The sequence below is a fragment of the Vicugna pacos genome, chromosome 17, assembly GCF_048564905.1.
Source record: "Vicugna pacos chromosome 17, VicPac4, whole genome shotgun sequence".
NCBI lineage: Eukaryota > Metazoa > Chordata > Mammalia > Artiodactyla > Camelidae > Vicugna > Vicugna pacos.
In genome coordinates this window covers 48791524-48814289 of record NC_133003.1, presented here as the reverse complement: position 1 = coordinate 48814289, position 22766 = coordinate 48791524, and the positions used below count along the sequence as shown (strand labels likewise).

The window sequence follows — 22766 nt, the reverse complement described above, 5'->3', positions numbered from 1 at the left end:
TGAGTCTGAAAAAAGTCAATATGCATGAAAACATCTAGAACAGTGCTTGGCATACAAGTGCCTGATAAATGTCAGCTGTTATTGTAATGGATATTAAAGTCCTTTATCCAAATGATGTTAATGTTATTATTGCCCAGTAAATCTTTGGGCACAGAGAAAAACTGATTGGGTACATGTCTGGCTCAGGGGCCAGGAGTTCCTTACTAGGAGAGCCCAAAGGAGTGAAGCCTTAATCTCTCTGAGCCTCAGTGTCTTCGTCTGCAAAATGGCAGTAACAGCCTCACTCTTGACTACTTCACAGGGAAGCTCTGGCTGGCTAATGGTAAGCACTTAAAATCTTTGTTGTTGTTGAACAAGTGAATGCACGGACCATGTGGGGCGGCAGCAGCAAGCTGCAGTGTTCTTCCCTGAGCAATATGACTGTGCTGACTTGCTGCACATGAGATCTGATGCAATGGAAGCCCAGCTCAGGCAGTGATGAGTGCTGAGTTGAGCAGACATGCTGGATGGTGTGCTCGTCAGTGCTTCACATTTGGGTAATGGGTATTCATACTCCATTGGTGAAAGTATAAATGTATTGGTACAGCCATTTTGGAAAATCACGTAGTGCTAGCTATCACAGTATTAAAAGAGCATATAAACTAACCCAGGAGCTCCATTAATAGAAAACCGTCCCCCAGGAATCTTGGCTCAAGTGTGCCAAGATTTCTGTAGATAGTGTGTTCACTGCAACCCTTTGCATTACTGAAAAACTGGAAACAATCTAAATGGTCCTCAGTATGGGAGTAGATAAGTAAATTGTGGTTTATCTATATTATGGATTATGTAGCTATTAAAAAGAATGAGGTAAAATGGTGGTTGCCGGGGGCTGTGGGAGGGGAAATGGGGAGATACTGTCTCATGGGTACATAGTTTCAGTTTTGCAAGATAAAAAACATTTTGTGCATGGATGCTAGAGATGGCTCCACAACAGTGTGACTGTAATTAAGCCTTAGAAATAGTTAAAATGGTAAATTTTATGTTATGTCTATTTTTTCACAATTAAAAATATTTTTTAAAAAGAAAAAAAAGAATGAGGTATATCTATATGTATTAACATTGTCAAGTAAAATAAATGCGCAACCTAAAAGTTGAAAGTTATGTTTTATTTGGTGGGAGGACTCTAGCCGGGATGACAGCCTCTCAGGTGGCTCTGAGGGACTGCTCCGAAGAGGTAGGGGAGGAGCTAGGATATATAGGAGCTTTACAACAAAGACCAGGTAGTTGGAACAATAAAAGATTACTTGTTATCTAAAGAGAATCAGGCATCTCAAGTTAAAGAATTTAGTGCTTTTCTATGTATGGGAGGAAGCAAACATTTGGGTTCACTGAATTCATTCCTTTGACAAGCACCTAGCTATCTAGGGCCAGTATCCTGTCCTTTCTTATTCTGAGTCTGCTCAGAGGGCACCATTCTGAGTGGCTTCAGAGGCTGGGGCTGCAGGCCTGTCCCCACTAGGGGGTGGCGACAGCCGCTGATGACTTGGTTTCAGCATTCTTTATTTACTGATATGTTTGCAGTATTTTCACTCACATTGGAGTATTTTCATTCACAACATGCAGAGGTCTCAGGATGTATGTAAGTAAACAAACAGAAAAACTCCTTTGACAGAGCTATGCATTTACTATAATTACATTTGTGGAAGAAAACTGTATCTATGTATCTTTACAGGAAATATCTGGAAGACTACACTCTAAAGCTAGGAAAAGGAATAACTTTAAAGTAAAATTTTTATTTGATAAAGGATCTCCTGTTTAAAGTCCAGAGGCTCTATTTGTAGTCTGGTCAAAAACACCGTGTGACTCAAGGAAACTCTCTTCACTTTTCTGAGCCGAAGCGTCCTCTTGTGTAAACTAATACAGATCATGTTCACCTCTCAGTGTTGTAATGGGGTGAAATGAAATAATGGATATGAAAACCCCTGCTAAGAGCAGGGACAGATCATTAATCAAGGAGGGCGGCCGAAAGGAGAAGGCATGACTGTAGACCCTGAAAGGTTTGGCAAGGCCTGGATTTGGTTTGACTTTAGGCTGTCTTTTTCTAACATGCAACAGGTACTTGTCTATCAAAGGTCTGGTACAGAACTGTATGTGGGCTTTTTTAGCACACACCTCCCGTAGCGAGAGGTGGAAGCCTGGCACGTGCGCAATGAGAGCATCTTTGGCTATGTTCCGCCCACATACTACAACTCCCGGCAGGCTTCGCGCACGCGTCAGGCGCGTCGCGGACTGCTGACGTGGCTCAGTAGCGCGGGGAATTTCGAGTGGCAGTGGAGCGCGGGAGACCAGTGGGTAGCGGACCCCCTTGCCTCCTTAGGGGAGACCATGGACTCCCTAGTTGAGCACCGGTGGCCTCCGGGCCTGGCAGTCATGAAGGTGAGTGTTTCAGGGAGGTTGGGGGCGTCTGGGCGTCTGGGCGTCCGCGGGAGGCGAGCCCCGCCTTGAGGAGGAGAAAGGACGCGGCGCCAGCGGCGAACTGGGCCAGGGTACCCGGCTCTGGTCTGACACTTGCTGACCGCGTGGCTCTGGGCCTCAGTTTCCCACCTTTGGAAGTGTCAGAGGCAGGCCTCGGTCCCTTAAGGTGAGCCGAGGCTGGTCGTCGTATAGAAAGGGGTATTGTGCCGTTCAGCTACAATGCCAATAGTCTGGAGAGAAACAGTTATCTAAACCATGGAAACGACAGTGACAACGAATCCTTTCTTAAGGCTTACTACGTGCCAAGCATTATGCAGATTCTCCCAGTACTGCTCCCAGAAGTAGCTCTGTTTGGAGTTCTTTCTTATATTGAATAAAAATCAGACTCCGGAAAGAGTTTGGTACCTGGAATTATTGATACTTTTTTTTTTTTTTGAGAAGAGAATCTATAGTCTTCATTTATTTTTCAAAGGGATCTGTGACCCCAAAATCTTAAGAACATTTGCTCCAGTTATTCAGTCTTTCACCTGTTCTCTACTTTCCCCTTCCACTTTCTCTAAGTTAAGAAAATCCTGGGGCATCCACTGGATTGGAAATTTGCACAAGAATGTTACAGCTCGTTGGATGCAGTGTCACGTTCCACAGATATTGCTCAGCAGATCTGTCAGGTCCGCTCCTCCCCCAGGAGAGGATGGTTACACGGAAGAAAACAAATAGACAAGGTGCCAGGGCTTGGCTCCCGGTCCTGACTCTGCTCTTAATCTATTTTCAACACAGTCCTCTAGCTTTTTGTGTCAATGGTAGCTTACCATCCCAAATAATGGAAGACTTGGGCATTTTAATGTATATTTTCCTGGCTTCACTGTAACAAAAGTTTCTATTTTTGACAGATTATAAATGTAGTATGTGTATATAGTCGAAGAAAATTAAAATTTACAGTAAGATAAAGGAGACAATGAAAGTTACCTAGCATCCTACCATCCATAGAGAACTACTGTTGAATGTTTTCTCTTACTGTTCTTCAGTTTTTCCCGTGTGTGCTAACCCACACCCACAATGTGTATACGCGTATAAATTTTGGGATTACTTTGGAGTCAACCTCTTGTGTTTGATCCAACCACTTTTAAGTTCTACAGGCTTCATCTATAAAATTGGCATATGATGCTGTAGACCTAAGATTGTTAAGGAGATTAAACTACGTAATTCTATTATGTATTATTTTTGTAGATTTGTTCTCTGATTTTTTTTAAAGTTTCCATTAAAACATGAACATTTTCCCATATATTAAAAGTTCTTTGAAAGCATTTTTTTTAATGGAAACAGTATTTTATCATATGGACTATTACAGACATTAGTCTTTTTGTTTATATTTTTAGAATTTAGGTCATACGCTGAGTTGGTTCAAAAAGCATGTGAAATAAAGAGTGAAAGTCTCCTTCCCAGCTTGTCCCTCAATTATCCCGTTTCCTGACCCCTTTGACTACGATTTGTTATGTTCTTGTGTTCAGATTTACCTTCAGATTTATACATTTGTGTATACACACAAGATAAAAATAGAATATATTCTTATTTCCTCCTCCCTTTTAAACAGAAGGTCGCAGACCGTTATGTTCTGTCTGTATTTTACTTTTTTCACTTATTTTGGCAGTCTTTGCATATTAGTACATGAGTGAGTACCCTCTTTTCTTTCTCTTAAATATCTACTCAGTATTCCTTGAGTGAAATAACATTTTATTTTAAATGATTTAGAATGTTTTAGATTGCGAGGTAGATCCTTTCCTGTGTGGGTTCCATTCCAGATTTATGCACAGCTGTTTGGCTTTCCAGATTGCCCACTTCTTCCCCTCCCTCTGCTGTCTCAGGTGCCAGCTCTTTCCAGGGCTTCCTCATCTGGCTCAACCCTGTACTAACGTGCAGTACCCTGCAGAAAGCACTGGACTGACCGCCAGTAGGGAGACAGGCAGCTTAGTCCTGGCTGGACTCATGACCATTACATGTGCCTGCTCTAGATAAAAGTTTCCTCATGTGTGAAGTCAGAATTTTAACTAGATAATTTCTGATGTTTGTCTTTAGTATTCTCTGATTTGGTTCTTAACCTTTGTGGTGAATGGCTGCTGGTACCTCTCACCCAGCAGTGATTGTAGGCCTGGGAATGGGGTCTAAGAGGAAGCTCGGAGGAGGACTGGAAGCACATGGCAGGTAGAACAGGAATAGAGTATCCTTTCTGTGAAGGGCTGGCAGTGAGGAATGGGAATCTGTACAGTGTCAGCTTTATCTGTCTAAAGTGTTCTGGGTAACCTAAGATTTAAATAAATCATATGGGGGAAGTTTTTCTCTCCTCTGCAGTTTATGTGGACTTAGCTTTTGCGTTTGCATATTTGACAAAGAAATATTATTAAATTATTATTTTTTAGGGGATGGAAGGAGAAAGAGTGGCATTCTGTGGCAGATGTTCCCATCTTGGTGGCTTTCTGATAGATATATATGTATTTTTGCATTTCAGACAGTAGATGATTTGCTGCGGTGTGGAATTTGCTTTGAATATTTCAACATTGCAATGATGATTCCTCAGTGTTCACATAACTGTAAGTATGTATTGCAACTAAGAGTTAGAAAAATGTGATTTTTACACAATGTAGTGTTAATTTAACACCAAAGATGGGTACACATTATTAATTTCTCACCTTTAGCTCTTCTGTCTTGAAGTTTTCAGATGGTCTTTCTCACAACCTCCCTCCTGAATATGAAATATTTTTTCACAGGGTTCATGTATTTCCTACCACCTCCCTCTTGGGTATTTTTATGCCTTTTATGGGAATAAAGATTTTGCTCACTATATATGCTTTTGCCCAGCACTTTTAGATGTTAGACTTCAGAATTTTTGATTTTAACGGTAACAGATAGGTGGTTCAACCGGGCAGTCTTTGGCGTTGTCCAGGTAGTATTTAGTGCATAGGGTGCACTTGTTTTGTTTAGGATCTGGTCTTCCAGTTAACGGATTATCTAGGTTTGTGATCTTTGTTGTTTTCTATTTTTGAGTTGGTTTGTCTTGGAAAGTTTAAAAAGTTAAGCCTTAAAGATGGTTTTAGTGGATAGTAGTAGCTTTGGTGAAAACAGTTTCCAAGGAGAAGACATAATAAGAGGATGGTGGTGGTAGCAACATGGGTGTTAGAGATATACTTGGGCTTGACTCTCAACTCCCCACTTACTAGGTGGATAAGGTTGCAAATGCCCAACATTCCTTCAAATGTGAAAAGTCTAATAAGTAGTTGCTGCCTTAGACGATGTTTGTTAGAATTAAATGTGCAGAGTCCAGTGTCTGGCACGTTATAAGCTCTTAATGTTAGTTTCCCTCTAGGCTACATTCATATTAACCAAGATAAGTTTTGGGAATTATTTCTAAATATGTGTTAAAGTCATCTTTATTTAGGTATAATTTACATATAATAAGATGCAGCCATTTTAAGTGTGCAGTAAAGTGTACAAGTGTCAGTGAGTTTTGACAAATGTGTATATCATGTAACCACTGCAAGTAAGATATTGACCATTTGTGTCACCTGGTAGAGTTCTCCCCATCTCAGTCAGTATGGCCCCAGGGAGTTATATGTGGGTCTGTTTCTGGATTCTTTTCTATTCTATTGATCTATATGTCTACCCTTGTGCCAGTACCACACTATCATTTTTAAAAAATATTTTATTTATTTATTATTGTATTATTTAATTATTTTATTTTGTAGGGGGGGTAATTAGGTTTATTTTGGACCTCATGCATGCTAAGCACGCGCTCTACCACTTGAGCTGTACCCTCCTCTGCCACACACTATCTTAATTACTGTAGCCTTTTGGGAAATCTTGAAGTCAAGCATTGTAACTACTCCAATTTTGTTTTTCTTTATCAAAGTTATTTTGGTTCTTTTAGGATTTCTGCATTTTATATGCATTTCCATATACATTTTAGAATCAGATTGTCAATTTTGACAAAAAAAAAGGACTGCTGAAATATTCATTGGGATTGCACTGAATCTAGAGATCAGTCTGAGGATAAGTGACGTCTTAACAGTGTTATCTTCAATATAAGAATATTGTCCTAAATTAGAAATAAATCCCAGAAAAGAGGCTTATCTTAAAGCAAAAAAACAGCTTTATTGTTTGTTGCAAACTGGGAATACACAGCCTTTGGCTGTAACCTAAAGTACCTTTGGGGCAGAGGGCGAAGCAAGTGAGGGAGTTTTAAAAACACAAACCTCAGAAGTCACAGTTGGAAGATTTGCAGAGGGGATTGGATGGCCCTAGCAGCCATCCACAAGTCCTTGCAGCTTGATATGAGGCTGTCATTAGAGCTTTGCTTTGAGGGCTTTTCCAGGTAGGACCCTTAGTAGCATCAGATGTCATTTAGTTTTCTGATCCTGGTTTTTCTGAGAACACAGACGTGACTGGAACCCCAGGTCTGTCATGACTGCCTGAATCTGTTTTATTTTGAGTCCCTGTTAGACACAATGGGCCCATTTCTCTGTTCCTAACACAGGAGATTCTTCTTATTTTTACTTTCCCTGAGGAGATTTTATTTTATTTTTACAGAACTGTGGTGTGTGCCTCCATTCTTCAGCTTTTCTTTAGTTTCTCTCCACAGCATTGTTAGTTTTCAGTGCACAGGCCTTGCACACAGAAATACAGTTTTTTGTATTGAATTTTTATCTTGTGATCTTGCTAAGCTCACTGTGTAATTCTGGCTTATTTTTTTACGTACATAGTCATGTCCTCTGCGAATAAGACAGTTTTGCTTCCTCCTTTCTAATCTGCATGCCTCTTATTTCTAGTTGTTAGACAGGCTATCACCTTTAGTAGAATGTTAAAAAGAAGTAGTGTAGGTGGATATCCTTTTTTTATTCCTAATTTCTTGGGGAAGCCATTCAGCATTTCAAGTATGATGTTGGCTATAATTCTTATCATATTCTTGAAACATTTTCATAAATTTATCAGTTTGAGGCAGTTCCTCTATGCTCTTAATAGCAGAAAGGTTTGTTTTAAAAATCGTGAATGAGTATTGAATTTTGTTAGGTTTGTTTTTTGCATCTCTGGAGATGCTCACATGATTTACTTCCTTTATTTTATAATTTGGTTAATTACACTAATTTTTTTTTAATTGAGGTACAGTCAATTATAATGTATTGATTTCTAGTATACAGCACAATGTCTCAATCTTGCATATACATACATATATTCATTTTCATTTTTTTTTCATTAAAGGATATTACAAGATACTGAGCATAGTTCCCTATGCTATACAAAAGAAACTTTTTTTAATGTATTTATATATATAGTGGCTAACATTTATAAATATCAAACTCCCAAATTTATCCCCTCCCACCCCCTTTTCCCAGTAACCATTAAATTGTTTACTAAGTCTGAGAGTCTTTCTGTTTCGTAGGTGAGTTCATAGTGGCCTTTCTTTTTGTTTTTTGTGTTTTTTTTTAGATTTCACATGTGAATTGTATCATATGGTATTTTTCTTTCTCTTTCTGCCTTCACTTAGAATGACAGTCTCTAGATCCATCCATGTTGTAGCAAATGGCATTATTTTATTCTTTTTTATGGCAGAGTAGTATTCCACTATATAAATATACTACAACTTCTTTATCCAGTCATCTGTTGATGGACATTTAGGTTGCTTCCATGTCTTGGCTATTGTATATAGTGCTGCTATGAACACTGTGGGGTACATGTGTCTTTTCACATTAAAGTTCCCTCTGGATATATACCCAGAAGTGGGATTGCTGGATCATATGGCAAGTTTATTTTCAGTTTTTTGAGGAATCTCCATACTGTTTTCCATAATGGTTGCACCAGACTACATTCCCACCAGCAGTGTAGGAGGGTTTCCTTTTCTTCACAGCCTCTCCAGCATTTATCGTTTGTGAACATTTGAATGATGGCCATTCTAACTGGTGTGAGGTGATACCTCATTGTAGTTTTGATTTGCATTTCTCTGAGAATTAGCGATATTGAGCATTTTTTCATGTCTATTGGCCATTCATATGTCTTCATTGGAGAAATGCTTGTTTAGGTCTTCTGCCCATTTTTTGATTGGATTGTTAGTTTTTTTTGTTATTAAGTTGTATGAGCTGTTTATGTATTCTGGAAATTAAGCCATTGTCAGTCGTATCATTTGCAAATATTTTCTCCCCATTCCGTAGGTTGTCATTTTGTTTTGCTTATGGTTTCCTTTGCTGTGCAAAAGCTTATGAGTTTAACTAGGTCCCATTTTGTTTATTTTGCTCTTACTTCCTTTGCCTGGGTAGACTGCTCTAGGAGAACGTTGCCAAGATTTATGTTAGAGAATGTTTTGCCTATGTTTTCTTCTAAGAGATTTATCATGTCTTGTCTTATATTTAAGTCTTTAAACCATTTTGAGTTCATTTTTGTGTATGGAGTGAGGGAATGTTCTAACTTCATTGACTTACTTGCTGTTTTCCAGTTTTCACACCACCATTTGTTGAAGAGACTGTCTTTTCTCCATTGTATAATCTTGCCTCCTTTGTCAGAGATTAATTGACCATAGGTCTGTGGATTTATTTCTGGGTCTCTGTTCTGTTCCATTGATCCACATGTCTTTTTTGATGCCAGTACCATGCTGTTTTGATTACTGTCGCTCTGTAATATTGTCTGAAGTCTAGGAGGGTTATTCCTCCAGCTTCGTTCTTTTTCTTCAACAATGCTTTGGCAAGTCTGGCTCTTCTGTGATTCCATATAAATCCTGGGATCGGTTGTTCCAGGTCTGTAAAAAATGTCCTGGGTGATTTGATAGGGATCACATTAAATCTGTAGATTGCCTTGGGCAATAAGGCCATTTTAACGATATTGATTCTTCCAATCCAAGAGCATGGGATATCTTTCCATTTCTTTAAGTCTTTTTTAATTTCCTTAATCAGTGTTTTGTAGTTCTCCGTATATAAGTCTTTCACCTCTTCGGTCAGATTTATTCCTAAGTGTTTTATTGTTTTGGGTGCAGTTTTAAAAGGGATTGTTTCTTTACTTTCTTTTTCTGTTGATTCATTATTAATGTAAAGAAATGCAACTGATTTTTGTATGTTTATCTTGTATCCTGCTACCTTGCTGAATTATTTTATTAGCTCTAGTAGTCTTTGTGTGGCGCTTTTAAGGTTTTCTATATATATAGTATCATGTCATCTATATATAGTGACACTTTACCTCTTCTTTTCCGATTTGGATCCCTTGTATTTCTTTTTGTTGCCTGATTGCTCTGGTTAGGACTTCCAGGACTGTGCTGAATAGAAGTGGTGAGAATGGGCAGTCTTGTCTTGTCCCAGATTTTAGTGGGAAGGTTTTCAATTTTTCACCCTTGAGTACTATGCTTGCTGTAGGTTTGTCATAAATAACTTTTATTATGTTGAGATATGTTCCCTCTATACCCACTTTGGTGAGAGTGTTTTATCATAAATAGGTGTTGAATTTTATCAAATGCTTTTTCTGCATCTATTGAGATGATCATGTGGTTTTTGTCCTTTCTTTCGTGGATGTGGTGTATCACATGGATTGATTTGTGTGTGTTGAACCATCCTTGTGTCCCTGGGATGAATCCAACTTGATCATGGTGTATGATCTTTTTATGTGTTGTTGGATTGCTAATATTTTGTTGAGGATTTTTGCATCTGTTAATCAGTGATAATGGTCTGTAATTTTCTTTTTTGGTAGTGTCTTTGCCTGGTTTTGGTATCAGGGTGATGATGTCTTCATAGAATGAGCTTGGGAGTACTCCCTCCTTTTCAGTCTTTTGAAAGAGTTTGAGAAGGGCTGGTATGAGTTCTTCTTTGTATGTTTGGGAGAATTCCCCAGTGAAGCCATCTGGTCCTGGACTTTTGTTTGCAGGGAGATTTTTTATTGCTAAGTCTACTTCATTTCTAGTGATTGGTCTCTTCAAGCTGTGTACTTGTCATATATGGCTTTTATTATGTTAAGGTACTTTTCTTTTAACTTTGTTGAGTGTTTCTTTTTTTTATCATGAAAGGGTGTTGAGTTTTGTCAGATGCTTTTTTTGCATCTTTTGTGAGATGATTGTTTGATTTTTATCCTTGTTCTGTTAATATGGTGTGTCACATTGATTTCTTTTTCTTTCTTTCTTTTTTTTTTAATTTTTATGTTGACCTATGCTTGCATCCCAGGAATAAATCCCACTTAGTCACGGTGATGTTGCTTTTAATGTGTGGTTGAATTCAGTTTGCTACTATTTCATCAGGGATGAAATTTTTTAGATAATTTTTCATCAGGGATATTGGTCTGTAGTTTTCTTGTAGTGTCTTTGGCTTTGATATCAGAATAATACTGGCCTTATAAAATAAGTTTGGAAGTGTTTCCTTCTCTTCAATTTTTATGAAGAGTTAGAAGAGGATGGTGTTAATTCCTTTAATGTTTGGTTGAATTCTCTGGTGAAGCCATCTGGTCCTGGACTTCTCTTTGTTGATGGGTTTTTGATTACTGATTCATTCTACACTCTAGTTACAAGTCAGTTCATGGTTTTTATTTATTTATGATTCAGTCTTGGTAGGTTCAATTTGTTGGCATATATTATTTACACTAGTCTCTTTTAACTCCTTATTTCTGTGGCATCTGTTGTGATGTCTCCTCTTTCATTTCTTATTTTATTTACTTGAGTCTTCTCTCTTTTTTCCTTAGTCTGGTTAAGTGTTTGTCAGTTTTGTTGATCTTCTCAAGAAGCAACTCTTAATTTCATTGATTTTTTTTTCTATTCTCTGTTCATTTATTTCTGCTCTAATGTATACAGTTTCCTTTCTTCTGCTAACTTGGGCTTTGTTCTTTTTCTAGTTCCTTGTGGTGTAGAGTTAGATTCTTTATTTGGGATCTTTCTTCTTTTAATGTTGTCATTTATTGCTTAAACTTCCCTTTAACATTTTGTGTAAGGCAGGCCTAGTTGTGAAGAACTCCCTCAGCTTTAGTTTATCTGGGAAAGTCTATTTTTCCTTCATTTTGGAAGGACAGTTTTGGTGGATGTAGGATTTTTGGTTGGCAGTTTTTTTTTTTTTCTTTCAGCACTTTGAATATATCTTCTTCCTCCCTCTTGCCTGAGAGATTTCTGCTAAGAAATCCACTGATAGTCTAATGGGAGCCTCCTTGTACGTGATGAGTCAGTTTTCTCTCGCTGCTTTTAAAATTCTTTCTTTGTCTTTGACTTTTGACAATATGATTATAATATGACTTGGTGAGTTCTTTGGGTTCATCATTTTTGTGATCTATTGGGCTTTGACTCTGAATTTCCATCTCATCTCCCAGATTTGGGAAATTTGAGGCCATTATTTTTTGAAACAAACTTACTGCCTCTTTCTGTGTTCTCCTTTTGGGACTCTCATAATATGTATAGTGGCCCTTTTGATGGTGTCCTGTAAGTCCCTTAGGCTTTCTTTGTTTCCTTTCTTTTTCCTTTTTGCTATTTTGAATGAATAATTTCAAATGGCTTGTCTTCAAGTGCATTGATTCTTCTGCTTGATCAAATCTGCTGCTGAGGTCTTCTAGTATATTTTTCAGTTACAGGCATCCCCTGCTTTTCAAAAGTTTGTTTTATGCCACTTCCCATTTATGAAAGACCTATGACAGGGCTTGTTTCCACTAACCAAAAGAAATCTGAAGAGGATTTTCACTTTTAACCAAAAAAAAAAAAAGAAGAAAGAAAGAAAAAAGTGAAAATAGCATTCAGCATTTGTTCTGCAGTAAATTATTAGAGTTGGTGTGCACCCTCAGCAGCGAGAGTGGCTCCACCAAGCTCCTTCCCTGGCAGCTACTCAGCATCTCAGCATCAAGCTGCCATCACTTGTCTGTGAGCATCTTTACTTTATCTTGGTTTCTGTTGTGTATCTGTTAGCAAAGTGTGTCTTCAGGTAATTTCTTTTTCACTTTATGCCATTTCAGCTTAGGAAAGGTTTCACAGGAGCATTCAACTTTCAGATGGTGGGGGCAATCTGTATTATATGTTTTAGCTCCAAAATTTCTGTTTGGTTCTTTTTTATGTTTCCTGTCTCTTAATTAATATTTTCATTTTGTTTATGCATTGTTTTCCTTAGTTCATTAACCATCTTTATGATGGTTATTTAAAAAATTTTTATCAGGTAATTCTTATACATCTGTTTTTTAGGATTAGTTTCTGGAGATTCATTTTGTTCCTTTGCTTTGGCCATGTTTCCCTGTATGTTCGTGTGCTTTGTTGCTCTGTATTGGGATCTGTGCATTTGAAAAAAAAAATCACCTTTCACAGGCTTTACAGACAAGCTTCATATAGGGAAAGCCAGATGTTCCTGCAGCCAGATTCACTAGCCAGCCCAGCTAGAGATTCTGGGTGCCTGTTAAACCTTTTCTGTGGATGTATCTTCTTTGGGCTTGTAAGTGTAAATTAAGTAAGTTAAAGATGTTTTGCTGGTTTCTTTTTTCATTGGTTTATAGTCTTCTGCTGCATCTTATATCTGTGGTACCGCAGAGCCTCTGGGACTGTAGTAAACTGCCCAGCTCTTTTCTGTTCCCAGTGACCCCCAGGCACTAGAGTATGGCAGGTCCCATCAGCTCTCTGAGTCAGGCAAGGTAGAAGCAGTCGCTAAGGCAGCCCCTTGAAATGGCGAAATGATGGTTGCAGTCCTCTCTCTTGTCTTTCTCCCCAAAGGAGAAGCCACTGAGCTGTATTGGCCTCCACCTGCTGTACTGTGGGTCCTCTGGAGCAGCGGCAGCAGCAAACTGTCCAGCTTTTTTTTGTTCTCATTAGTCTCCAGGTATTTAGAGTATGACAGGTCTCTTCAGCACAGTGAGTTGGGTGAGACAGAAACCAGTCTCTCAGGCAGCCTCCTGAAAATCTGAAGTGTTGGGTGCATGTTCTTCCCTGGAGAGAAGCTGAGAGGTGGGAATTTCTCCTGCTCACGCCCAGGGGAGGAGTCGTGGTGACTGAGTGGGCACTAGACCAGACCATCGCCTTTGTTCTCTGCAACCTCAACCTGGTGCCCTTTCTTGTCAGTGCTTAGGTTCAGGCACGATGGAAACCGGTCCCTTTGGCAGACGCCTGAAGGCTTGGAACATTTCACGTGTGTTTCAGTCGTCTCTATCCCTCCCCTGGGAAAAGCTGGGAGTTGGGAATTTCTTTCTGAATTGTGGTGCTGAGCCAGGGGGAAGGACTCTGGCAATCGAGGGCCATAAATTTTCTACTGGCTTTGATGTGGCTGGTTTTGTGCTTGCCCTGGGGTACAGGAGCATCTTGACTAGTATCAGAATTTCTGGCAAAGGGGATTGGTGCATGTTTGCTGCTGATTTGTGTTTCCGTGGGAAAAGCGGGATCTGGCTTCCTATTTTGCAGTCTTGCTGACAGCACCCACTCTCTATGGCTGATTTCCTCCTGTACTAAGATGATGTTCTGGGATAGCTACTGAATTCCTGTGCATTTAGTGAGTTTCCTCCAAACTGGCTGCTAGAAATTTTATGAACTCTTGGCCCTATGTTACCTCTCCAGGCTTGTTATTGTTTTTTTCCCTGGAAGTTGTTCTTTGGTCTCATGGGTTTTCACCCTGTGTATGTGCAGATTTACAGTCAGTCGTAGAATAGAGTGGATCTGTCATCATATTTCTGGAGGTCTCTCTATATATAGCTTTTTCTTTTTGGCACTCTGCCCTCCAAATTCTAGCTACCTGGATTGCCGTGAACTCTGATCTTTTTTCTTCAACTAGCAAGATTGATGGGCCTTTGGCTCTCATTCCTGCACTGTGGTCAAGAAATTGCCTCCAGGCAGGTATCTCGGGCTGTGGGGTAACTCCTCTCATTTCTACAATTGTCCAAGGTCTGAAAATAGTTGTTTCATATTTTCCACCAGTATTTTAGTTGTTTATGGAAGTAGGTTAATTCTGGATCTTGGTTACCTTCTCGTGGACCGAGATGGAAGTCTATTCTGTAGATTTTAATTATGTCATTTCAGAGAGGAAAGACTTTTTATGAATTCAGTGAACTCTGCTTAGCTGAAATATTAGCCTTTACTTCCATTCTTCTTCTTCTTCTCTTTTTTTTTTTTTTTGTTGCTTGTTTCTTTGTCACATACACTTGTCATTCTTTACCTAAGAGGAAGTCAGTGGGGAGTACTTCCAATGATGATAATATATTTTATAAGCACATATTTTTCATATTATACCTGTCAGTATTCAGTAGGCTTTTTCTGCTAATCACCAGTATAGGTTCCCTCCAGACTAAAAGTTGCTCTGAGTCTGTAGTTAGTCTAATGGCACAAAAGCCCCCAGAGCTTCGTAGGAGCCAGATCTAGCCGTCACGGCCTGCTCTTGTCCTGGATTGACTAGAATTGCTGCCCCAGAATCCTGGCTGCTTTGCTGCTCCTTAAACATTTCAGGACTTGTCATTTTAAATCTCTTTATTCTGTTTTGCTCTGTTTAGCTTTTGGAATATAGGTAACGAACACTACGTTTGCAGATCTGCTGCTATTAAGATTTGAGTGGGGTGCAGTGGCAGAATGTAGGGCAATTAAATTGATCCAAATTCATGCTACAGAATTACCCCAAAGCGGGGAGAGGGCATGGACTTAAACTGCAATTCATAAAACACCACTGAGAAATGTTCTCACTAATAGATTGATCTGCTCCAGTGCCAGTTTACTTTGCACTTGCACAGCTCTTCTGACTTCATAATGGAAGATGCTCAGAATACTTGCTCCAGATGAAATCATTGGCTCTTAGGCTCTGTTAAATTACTACTCCTTTAAAGATGGACCAGCAGTCATTTTTCATTTCCTTTTGTGGATTTTGACTCACAAAATTAATTGAGGCTTGTGTTGGAATAAAAAGCAATTTGATTTTATTTAAAAAAAGAAGTGAAATGTGCAACGTTCCATTTACTGACCTTTGCAAAATTAAGAGGCAATGTAAGCGTCTTTCAGGCTTATCAGTGTTATTCTGCTGTTGCATTCTTGCCCGTGAAACAAGACTGGGGAGAAAGGAGAGAGCTGTGCATACAGAAGGGGCACGCAGTTACGCAGAGCTGCCCTTGGGGAGATGCTGGAGTGCTCATTGTCAGTTGCAGGGATGTTATTCTCTAATCAGCTAACTGATCGCTTAGCACTAGAACTGGGGGCAGAGGCCAGCTTTCTCAGCTTTCCAGCATCTTCTGTTCCTTTCAAACTTGGGACTAGATTTTCTTGTTTTAATTGAACACCTCAGAATTATCTTTGAAATGGTTCATTTTCTCATGAAGTCCTTAAGATCATGTGCAAAATGGATTGGCTTAACTTTTAGAAATGTGCTTTTTATTTTTACTGTTAGGTTGCTAGCCCCTTTTGATACATGAACGCCAGCAGATGTCTGTATCCTGTTTGAGATGAGAAATGCCTCCTTCTCCAGGCTTGGATGTTTCTGTGAAGCGACCCTTTAGTTCATTGTTTTCTTCATCCCTCCCCGACCCCACATACATGGCCCATAGTTGGGCTTTCGAGTGGAAAAACAAACTTCACGGGAAATTTAAATAAAGTCACCTAGGAATACATGGTTCAGAGCTCTTCCTTCAACTGCTCTACTTTGATTGGAATATCATGGTTGCTCACTGGAGAATAAATTATGCTGGCTTACCGTTCACCAGGACATATTTGGTAGTAGACTGGTAGGTTGAACTTAAGCCAAGGGCTTGGTCTACTTTGGACTAGTGTGTAGTTCTCCATAGTTCAAAACAAAACACACATAAGATTATGCAGAAGAGAAATCAGTAGCCTATTGTTCTGGAAGCCCCCTTTGTTCATCTCTGCCTCCTCAAAGAACTTTACTTGTAGCCTGATTTATCTTCTTCATAATGTGCAATGTTCCATTTACTGACCTTTGCGAAATTCATTTCATTCTTTCATTTTTCTTGGATGCTCCACTGAGGCGGGCATGACTTGTTCACTTCCAGGTTGTCTGTACCTGAATCTCAGTCTCCTCCTCCTTAGCTAAACTGAATCCTTTTAATGAGACCTTCACTAAGCTGAATTTGTGCTAATAGCAAATTAGCTACCAGTAAGGTACCATTCTATTAGTCACGTCTGTTTTTCCCTTTGGAAGATCTTTTTACACTCCCTTGGGTGTGAAGCATTTAGTTCATGCCAATTTCCTGCTTAAATTGTTAAGGCTTCATCATTGCCTTTAATACACTGAATTGTACTGTAATTCCTCACTGCTTTGTTAGCTCCTTGAGGTCAAGAGCCTTCCCTCATATATTGGTCTTTTCTTAGTGCTTGACACAAAGCACTTGTTAAATGTGGGATGATGGACATCATTTACAGAGTTAGGATATGAAAATCTCTAGTTTGGTAATCTGGGTGTGTATTATTTCTTCATATGTGTATATGTCTTCACAATTTCTGTTTTAGAACATTAGGGAGTGAAGACATCTGTCGTGTATATGTAATAGCCATCCTAGGTCTGACATGTATGATTGCTTCATTTTACAGATGGAGGATACAGAGAGCGGGGCATGTTGCTTGTGGAGTTGTGATATGCTAGGGATTCAACGTTATTATTATTATTTGATATGTTTCCCTTTCCTAAAAGTGCTATTTAGTCACATTTGCAAACGTGTATTGGTAAAGTAGAAGTACTAGAGATTTTAGATTATATGGAAATACTCCAAGGCTTGGGCCAGATTATGTTAGAAGTCAAGTTCTAATATTATTAATACAGCTTAACTCATTTATTATGTTGCATTTCTGTTTTTGCAGACTGCTCTCTTTGTATAAGAAAATTTCTGTCCTATAAAACCCAATGTCCAACTTGTTGCGTGGTGAGTTTTTCTTTCCTGTTTTTCCTTTTAAGCTTACTGATTGGTGCAAATTTTTCTCCTTCATGTGTACACAAAAGCCCATAGGAAGATGTGTAATTATTGAATTAAGCTATATCAAAGGCATGACTTCTAAGATACATATGTGGAAAACTGAGCCTTGTTCAACTTTTCATTAAGATTTCTGAAAACCTAAATGGATTTTAGGAAGTAAAAACTAATTTTAAGAGCAGGATGGAGCACACTTTAAATCTTATGAACTGTGTTTTTATGGCTCCTCATTTTTTATACTTCGTCACCTTGGGTAGAAAATCTGACGGTAGGATTATTTATTTGCAAAGGATTGATATTTAAGTATTTGTGCAGAAGGCAAAGATTCAGTTTAACTGGCCCCTTACCTCTTTCCCAAACCAGACATTCAGGGAAAACACCAGGAAGTTTGCTACAGTTCCTGAAGCATTTCATGTAGTAGAAATAGGTGAAAAGGTAGGTAAAACATAAGAAGGTAGGAAAGTAAACATAAGAAGACAAAGACAGTAAGGTCTGATAGGAAGGACACTGGGGCTAATTAAAGGGTTTCGCTTCTAGTTGGGTGCCTCTGGTTGGTACATGGTGTCAGGATGTCATTGAACTTGTTTGGCTCCCGAGTCTACGGTCTTTACAACTAGGTACATTGCTGTCTTCTTTAAACACCTAGTACCTCTCCCAGTGTTTTCACTTAAAAGAGCATCTTTGTTGTGCTTTTCAGGAGAAATTTTTGGAAAAGTTGAGTGCTGACATTTTGAAGAAGAGCATTCTTGCTCATATTAGGTTTTATCTTAGTACAGTGTACATATGTTTTTACCAGATGCTTTAGAGAGCATTTATCAGACTTCCAGTCAACAGATAGTGATTCACTATTTTAAAATTCCACGTTAGTATGAGATAAATGAACTTTATCTTGAGGCTTTCCTGGAAGACTTAGTGGGATGGGGAGTCTCAGGAGGATGGTACACATGCTTTCAAAAACAAGATTATGACAGGTTAATTATTGTTTCTGACCTTTTTCCATCTGTTGTTTTTCTTTTCTAGACAGTCACAGAGCCGGACCTGAAAAATAACCGCATATTAGATGAACTGGTAAAAAGCTTGAATTTTGCACGGTATGATTTAGTTTTGTGACTAATCCCTAACTGCTTTTGCCTTTTAGATGTGTGCCCCCTCTACTCTGTGCACTTTTGGGGATTAGGGAATGCAGGGTTGCGTATTTGGGGGTAAAAGAAGGGATGTGACAATGGTCATTAATCACACATGGAATAACATCATTGTAATAGGACTTTGTTCCCTTGCTTAACAGAAGGTCCCTGGTTATGAAGAGAAGAGTTAAAATGCAGATTTGGGTACTTACATACGTTTGGTATTTCAGAGATACTTCAGCTTTGTCTTCTATTTTTTCCACCCCAACGTTCGAATCAACCATTTTCCCAAGGAGCCCTGGTTCCTTTTGTTGGAGAGTGGCATTGGGAAGTCCGGATCTGGAGCTGGGTATGCTCATTGTTACTGGGGTGTCATTGCTTCCAAGCCCGCTCGGTGGACAGAGCTGGGGAACACATGCATGTAGACATACATGTACTAACCCGTGTGTACACACACCTAGCTATGATGGTTTCTGTGTCTGTTATGTGTTAAACCATTAATTCTTAATCTGATTTGCTCAGCACGGGTAAAATGATGTCCTGTGACATATGTAATTACTGGTGCTTTATAAAGTGTAGTTTTACTTCTTAACTGTCAAATGCATGATGGTGATAGTGAATGGTCACCCAAAGGGATATAAAATGGCATATTTTACCAAACAGTATCTTGAATTATTTTTAGTTTTAATCATGCAAGCTAAGCAGGAGTGTTTGTTAGGAACATACTGCGTTTAGTTAATGGTTAGGTGCCCACATACTTAAGTACATCACTTCCAAGCTTGTTGGGACATTCTTGGAGGTTAATTACATTGTTTCTAAAAACAAAAAGAGATTTCTTCCAGTAGAATTGCACATTTATTCATTGATTTGCATTGTAAAAATGATCAAATTTACAACTCTAAGCTCACCTAATATGATATGCTAGAAATTGACTGGTTAGTTATTTCCCTAAGCAAAGTTATAAGAAGATACTTTCCTAGGTTAAGACACTGAGATTCTCTGATTCTCATAATTAAAGGGATTGCTTTTCTTATTTTAAAGTCCTTCACCAGTTAGATTTTGAAGTCTGTGAGGAAAGATGGAGCCATGTCTTTAGAGAGGAATTGATTGGCTGTTTGCTTTTCTCTGAGACAGTAAAATTGTATCTCAAGACTTATTTTTTCCTCAGCTGGCACTGGAAGCATATCAGCCTTCCTGCTCGGAAAAAGGGAATGCTACAAAGAACAGCATCTGTTTGTTGAAGAGAAGTGATCAGTATCTTTGGGTTTACAGACCTTTTGGTAACTTAAAGGGAGGCCTTGGAACAATTGTGCTCTCCCCTTCTCCCTCCCTCCCTGACGAAATAGGCTAGTCATGTGTTCATTACAGTGGGTGTGATGGGGTAGGAGGCGTTCTTTGTAGATCTGGGATGGATTTTATCATTTTCTTCTCCCTCTGTTTACCTTTTTGGAATTGCCGCATGGTGAACATCTCTTGGACAATTGTCACGTCTAAAGTGCCGTGATACTTCATTTGCAAAATTATTAGGGATAAAATTCAAGCTAATCAGTTTCATTACTTCTTTGAAATCTGATTTAAGACCAGTGAGGGAGGAAGTTTAATTTTATGAGCAAAATGTAAGCTATTTATTTGTTTATTAATTTCATTTCTTCTAGTCTTTCCCATCTGTCATTGCCATTTTATGATTTATGATTTTTAAAAATTTAATTTTCTAAACTGAATAATAAAAGGGTATTGGAAATAATTCCAGAGGTTTTCAGAAACAAGGCTGACATGCAGAGCTTACATTTTCTTCTGTATTTGCCTTTTATTTTCAAGGAACAAGTTTTTTTTTTTCCCATGACTCGACTTTATTTACAATAAAGAAGTGAAGAAACTGTTGTATTTAATAAAATTTAATTAGAATACTTTTATCTAAAAGTAGACCTCATTCTTGATCTAAGTAAGAAAATGCTGTTTCCGTATTTGTATATAGCAGCCAGTCTACATGTTTGTCATTATTTTTGCAAGTTGAGAGTATAGAGCATCATTTACTGCTTTGGTTTCTCCACTGGCAAGATAAGAATTTTCCTTGGGTACTTAATCCAAGTTTAAGAATTTAAACATTTTAGATGATAATCATAATAAAAAATTCCCTTAGCATCTTACAAGGATATGTAGAATATAATTTCAGCTTTACTTGTGGTATAGTTTAGAGCATGCTAGGTTGGATTCAGGCAGAACTATGTTCCAGTCCTGACCCTACTAGTTCTGATATGGGTGCAGTCAAGGTGTGCATTGTCTTTGGCCTGTGTTCCACATCTGAAAAGTAGAGATAATACTGTTGACACTTTGAGAAATTGTTATCAGGATTAGAAATGAAGAGTTATATTAAAAGATACCCAGAACAGTACCTGGAGCAAAGGAACCTAAGAAAAGTTTCCTGTCATTACTATCATATATTTTATCTGTATTTGTATGTTGCCCTGTTCTATGTCTGTGCATGTCTTAAGATGCTAATAAGAATTTGTGCTTTGGTGGGCCTCTGCATATTTAACCAAATGGTCCTAGACTGCAGTTTGCATGTTCCAGATCAGCACAAGTTTTTGCAGGGTCTTTTTCTAGTTATCAAAGTCCATGGACCTGAGTGCATGGCTTTTAAGACTGTTCATGTCTACCCAAAAATCTGTTTTGATTCTTGATGCTTAGCCACATTCTGAAAAGGTAAGGTTATTGTACAGTTGACAGATGGGCAAGATTCTCCTATATTTTATTGAGTCACAATTATTCTGAAAGTCCATAATTCATACAAAAAAATCTGAGTGTCTATGGTGAATGCTGTAGACGCTGCAGTGCCAACTCACGTTAATTTAAATTCATAGGAGTGATGGAAATTAAAGGGGAAATTACCAATTCATTTTAAGTCTGAGTATCAATTTTGAAATTAATGTTTTCACACAGCTCATTTTTAAGGTACGTGAATTGCCATAAACAGTCTCATCGTTTTAAGTACTATTTGTATATTCATGGCTCCCAAAATTATATCTCAGCTTGATCTCTCTCCAAGACTTCAACCTCACATATCCAGCTGCGTATCTCACATCTCTGCTTGGACGTATTAAAAGCCAGAACTAAACTACTGTTTACCTATGCGCCCCCACCCCAAGCCCCACTGCCCATCTACTGCTCCCACAATCTTCCTGATCTCAGTACATGGCAGCTGCATCCTTTCATTTGCTCAGGCCAGAAACCTTGGAGTCATCCTTGACCCCCCTCTCTTTTACACTTAATCTGTCATTCGGCCAGTAAAGCCTATTGGCTCTGTCTTTACTAGACTTCCAGGATCTGACAGCTTTTCCTCACCCTGCCAGTGTTATCCTGTCCAGGCCAGCATCAGCCTAGATTATTGTGATCACTTCCTGGTGGTCTTCTTACTTGTGCTTTTTCCCTCTCACAGTCCTTTTGAGGGAAGCAACCAGAGCGATCCTTGAAATAAAAAGTAAGTCATACTGAATATCGTTCAGGGGTGGTTTTCCGTCTCGTTTGGAGCAGAAGCTTGCGTCCTGTGAGTGGCAGTCCTCTGATCCCTCCATGGCAGGCCCCCTGACTTCATCGCCTGCTTCTCCACCCCTCCTCCACCCACCCCCAACCCCCACCACCCCGTTCATTCAGCCCCAGTCACCTCCCAGTTTCTCAGACATGTTACTCACACTCTGACCTTAGAGACTTTGTACTTAACTTTTATTTCTCAGTGAAACAGTATTTCCCTAGACATCCAGTGCTTTAATCCTCCACTTTCTTTGGACTGTTTTTCATAGGTCATCTTCTCAGTGAGTCCTCTGTGACCATCCTGTAAAGAGAATCAAGTTCATCCCCTCCTCATTCTCGGCTTCATTGGCTTCAGTTTTTTTTCCTGTAGTACTTTTGACATACGTTGTGGGTGTCTGGTCTCTCTTCCCTTACTAGAGTGTAAGCTTCATGAGGACGGACACTGTTTTGTTCTCTATTATATTTCCACTGCTAAGATTATCAGGCACGTGAAGAAATTAATGAACTTTAACCTTAGCATGGGGCATAATTTTATTATTGCCATGGTACCACATTCTTCATTGGCATGTGTTGAAGGAAGAGAACAAATTGGAAGACTAAAATTCATCTGAATTGTGAATAAAAGTGGAAGGGAGCGCTATCTCTAGTGTAGACACTTAGCTGAAAAGATAAACCCGTGTAGTAGTATGGAAGTGGTTTATCAGTGACAGTTCTTTCTGTTAGTTGGATAGTGTGTGTTTTACTTTGTCATAGTGAGATGAAAGCTTTTCTTAGAACTGTCTTTGTACCAGATCCTGATCCTAG

General features: G+C 38.9%; 1 protein-coding gene across 1 annotated transcript in view; it reads left to right on the top strand.

Moving 5' to 3' along the window:
• The first annotated feature begins 2284 nt into the window (after positions 1 to 2284).
• RAD18 (RAD18 E3 ubiquitin protein ligase) overlaps positions 2285 to 22766 on the top strand; it is a 99133-nt gene continuing 78651 nt past the window's right edge. The window contains exons 1-4 of the mRNA XM_006206888.4: positions 2285 to 2415; positions 4958 to 5039; positions 17201 to 17262; positions 18331 to 18401. Of these exons, the coding sequence (XP_006206950.1) occupies positions 2365 to 2415; positions 4958 to 5039; positions 17201 to 17262; positions 18331 to 18401 (266 nt within the window). The 5' untranslated portion in view covers positions 2285 to 2364. The remainder of the gene's footprint in view (positions 2416 to 4957; positions 5040 to 17200; positions 17263 to 18330; positions 18402 to 22766) is intronic.